Source organism: Myotis davidii, unplaced genomic scaffold (genome assembly GCF_000327345.1).
Source record: "Myotis davidii unplaced genomic scaffold, ASM32734v1 scaffold181, whole genome shotgun sequence".
NCBI lineage: Eukaryota > Metazoa > Chordata > Mammalia > Chiroptera > Vespertilionidae > Myotis > Myotis davidii.
Window position 1 is genome coordinate 2,849,318 of NW_006291504.1, and position 3,634 is coordinate 2,852,951.

Genomic DNA, 3,634 nt, shown 5'->3' on the forward strand with positions numbered 1-3,634 from the left:
CGGGATGGGGGGTGTGGAGCGACAGGGCCATGGGGCGGCGGGGCAGGGTGCTGGGCAACAGGGGAACGCGGCCTCCCTCCGCTCACAGGGGAGCCCCAGAGCCTCCTCTGTAAGGCGATCCCCCGGGGACAGAGTGGAGGCGACACAGGAAATGCAGACCTGGGGCCCTGGGCAGGGCGCCCACCTGCTACTGCAGCTCACAGCAAGAAGCGTTGGGCCAGCACTTTTTCATTAGATTTTTTTACGTCATTTATTTTTTAAAATATATTTTTATTGATGTCAGAGAGGGAGAGAGAGAGAGAGAGAGAGAGAGAAACATCAGTTATGAGAGAGAACCGTGGATCAGCTGCCTCCTATATGCCCCTGCCCTGGGGATGGAGCCCGCAACCCGGGCCTGTGCCCTGACCGGGAAGCGAACCCCGACCTCCTGGGTCCTAGGCGGTCAGCCTCAGCCACACCAGCCGGCCGGGCAGTTGTTTTTTCTTTCCCTTCCAAACAGGCATCAAATTTTCATAAAATGAGAACCAGGAACTTTCTAAGTAACAGGTTTTCTTTTATTACATTCACACCCACAGGTGTACCTCCTGTATGTTTGTTAAAACAAGCAAAACTTAACTGTGTCCTAGGACCTTAGCGACTTGTCAGGGCCAAGCAGGGACTGACAGGAAGCTCGTCGTCTGGTGGGAGACGGAGACACAGAAATATGACGTGTTTGTGTAATAGTCCGGGTGGGGTGTGACCAGCGGGATGGGAGAGGAGCCGATAAAACGCCAGCAGAGTTCAGGGAGGGATCCCGGAAGGCTCTTGGGAGGAGGTGGCGTCTGAGCTGGCCTCGGAGCCTGGTCAGACGGGGCGTGGGAGACGGTGTGTGTTCATTAGCTGGAATGTGGATGAGCCCGGCACCAGCTCTCCAGTGGTCCTGGAGAGCCCCCCGGACAGGCGGACAGTAGGGCCGCGTGGTTCGGGAGCGATGCTGGCACGCAGTCAGCACTGAGAGCCGTCGATGCTCAGCACCCACAGGGGACACAGCCCCGGGCGGAGATGCAGAGGGAGGCATCACCGCCTCCCCCGCTCACACATTTATTATTCATTCTCCTTGGCCCCATGAAGGCGCGAGCAGGGTAGGTGGTGGGCCTGAGGGGCTCAGGGCCTAGATCGGGGGTCTGGTCAGCTCCATGGCTGAGAAAGGGAAGAGGGGGGAATCCCCCAGAGAGAAGTCAGGCCGTGCCCTGGCTGGCGTGCTCGGAGGTTCGAGCGTTGGCCCGTGCGCCCAAGGGTGGCCGGTTCAGGTCCCGGTCAGGAGCACGCACCTGGGTTGCAGGTTTGATCCCGGCCCTGATCGGGGTGCCCGCAGGAGGCAACCAATCCATGTGTCTCTCTCACATTGCTGTTCCTCCCCCCCCCTCCTCCTCTTTGAAAAGCAATGAAAACAATACCCGTGGGTGAGGAGAGGCGACAAAGAAAGGGAAGTCAGGCTGTGTGGGTGGGTGGGAGCGGCGGCCGAGGGGTGACCTGGGGAAGCCCTCGGACAGACCAACACGGTGGCTCCGCGTGTCCCTTCCCTCGAGGTTTAACAGGCTGAACGACATGCAGAATAACTACCAGCTGATGTTCCTGTTCTCCACACGCTGGGTGTCGCTGCGGATGGAGCTCATGGCCAACCTGGTGACCCTGGCCGTGGCCTTGTTTGTGGCCCTCGGGATGTCCTCGGCCTCCCACTCCTTCCAAGCCTTGACCATCAGCCTCATCCTGCAGGTGAGGGCAGGGGGGCGGGCGCGGGACAGCGGGCTCGGTGTGGTGAGCGCGGGCAGGACGGTGGTTCGCCTGGGACTTGGCCATGGGAGACCACGTGACGTGAGCCACGTGCTGGGCCTTCTGGATCCGCTGCTTGGCTTCCTTGGCCCCTCTGAGCGGGACGCCTGCATGAAAGACCACCCGAGGACGTAGGAATGGAAGGCGAGTGGACAGCAGGGTCCAGCCTCTACGTGCGGGTAGGGAAACTGAGGCCCAGAGAGGAGGAGGGTTGTTCGAATGGACAGAGCGTTAGAAGCAGAGCCAGGCCAAGGACGCTGGCCTCTCGGTGGCCTGGCTGGTGTTGTACGCTGACCCAGCTGTCTCTCTCCCGAGTGATGTGGGGCGGTGGTTGGAGAGGGAGGGGTCCCCGCTCCTGCAGGCTTCCTCAGCCCGCTGACCGCTCCAGAGCACGGGGTCTGGGAATCTAGCTTGAATTGGGGTGTCCAGGGGGTCCTGATGTGCTGTCAGCGTCCCTCCCGGGCTCGGGGGGAAGGGACGGCTGGTCAGGCTCACGGCCACAGACAACTGCGGGAGGCTGACTCGAAGGAACGCTGGCTGCTGGCCCAGGCGCCCCTCCCCGGGGCTCATGGACCGTCCTCTGTGCTCGCGTGGCTTTGTCTCTCGCTGGTTCAGAGCTGTGCGCCCAAGGCTGACCCTCCTCTGGGTAAGCAGAGGGCCCCGTGGGCTCCTCAGTGAGCCCCGCAGCGGGCACGCACCCTCATCCGGCCCGTGTGCAGAACCGGTCCCATGTGCGGGCCACGTGGATGGCTGTGTGTGCTCCCACTCGGCGGGCCGGTGCGACCACAGAGGGATTCACTGGGAGCTGGGCCTGGGCCGGTGCGACCACCGAGGGATGCACTGGGAGCTGGGCCTGGGCTGGTGCTGAGCCAGGCGCTTGCTGGGCTGTGCTCCACTGTGTCCCTGCCACGCCCCGTGGGGCACAGCAGTGGTTAGGAATGTGTGGTCGGGCCTGGCCAGTGTAGTTCAGTGGTTGAGCACTGACCTAGGACAGTGATGGCGAACCTATGACACGCGTGTCAGAGGTGACACGCGAACCCATTTTTCTGGTTGATTTTTCTTTGTTAAATGGCATTTAAATATATAAAATAAATATCAAAAATATGTCTTTGTTTTACTATGGTTGCCAATATCAAAAAATTCTCTATGTGACACGGCACCAGAGTTAAGTTAGGGTTTTTCAAAATGCTGACACGCCGAGCTCAGAAGGTTCGCCATCACTGGACTAGGAGGTCAGGGTTCGACTCTCTGGTCAGGGCACAGGCCCAGGTTGCAGGCTTGATTCCCAGCAAGGAGCAGCTGGTGGGTGATTCTCTCTCATCATTGATGTTTCTGTCTCTCCCTCTCCCTTCCTCTCTGACATCAATAAAATAACTGAAAAAATAAGAAAGAACGTGTGGTCAGGATGCGTGAGCTGCCGGGCTCTGCCACACGGGCGGTGTGACTCTGGGCTGGTCCGTGACCGCCTGTGCCAGGGCTGTGTCTGTACCGGGAGGCAATGGAGCGTGGACGTGGGAGGCGCGTGTGTGAACGTGGGGGTCAGTGCATGTTAGACACGCGGAATCCACGCCAGATGAACGCCAGCCCTCCCGGACCCGCTGCGAGAAGAAGTGAGAGCTTGGAGCGTTTCTGCTCCAGCGGCGGGTCGCCCGACTGCCGGTCTCCTCCCTTCCAGCTGGCATCCAACTTCCAGGCCACGGCGCGCGTGGGCTCGGAGACGGAGGCCTACTTCACGGCGGTGGAGCGGATGCTGCAGTACATGAAGGTGGGCGTGGGCCCAGGTCCGTGAGCCGGGCTCCCTGGAGGCCTCTGCTCGTCCCCA

The 3,634-nt window shown here is 60.7% G+C and overlaps 1 protein-coding gene across 1 annotated transcript in view; it reads left to right on the forward strand.

The window, feature by feature from the left end:
* Positions 1-3,634, forward strand: part of LOC102773250 (ATP-binding cassette sub-family C member 11) — a 39,828-nt gene that overhangs the window by 31,519 nt on the left and 4,675 nt on the right. Inside the window, exons 21-23 of the mRNA XM_015564694.1 lie at positions 880-946; positions 1,453-1,755; positions 3,488-3,577. Coding sequence (XP_015420180.1) covers positions 880-946; positions 1,453-1,755; positions 3,488-3,577 — 460 coding nt within the window. The remainder of the gene's footprint in view (positions 1-879; positions 947-1,452; positions 1,756-3,487; positions 3,578-3,634) is intronic.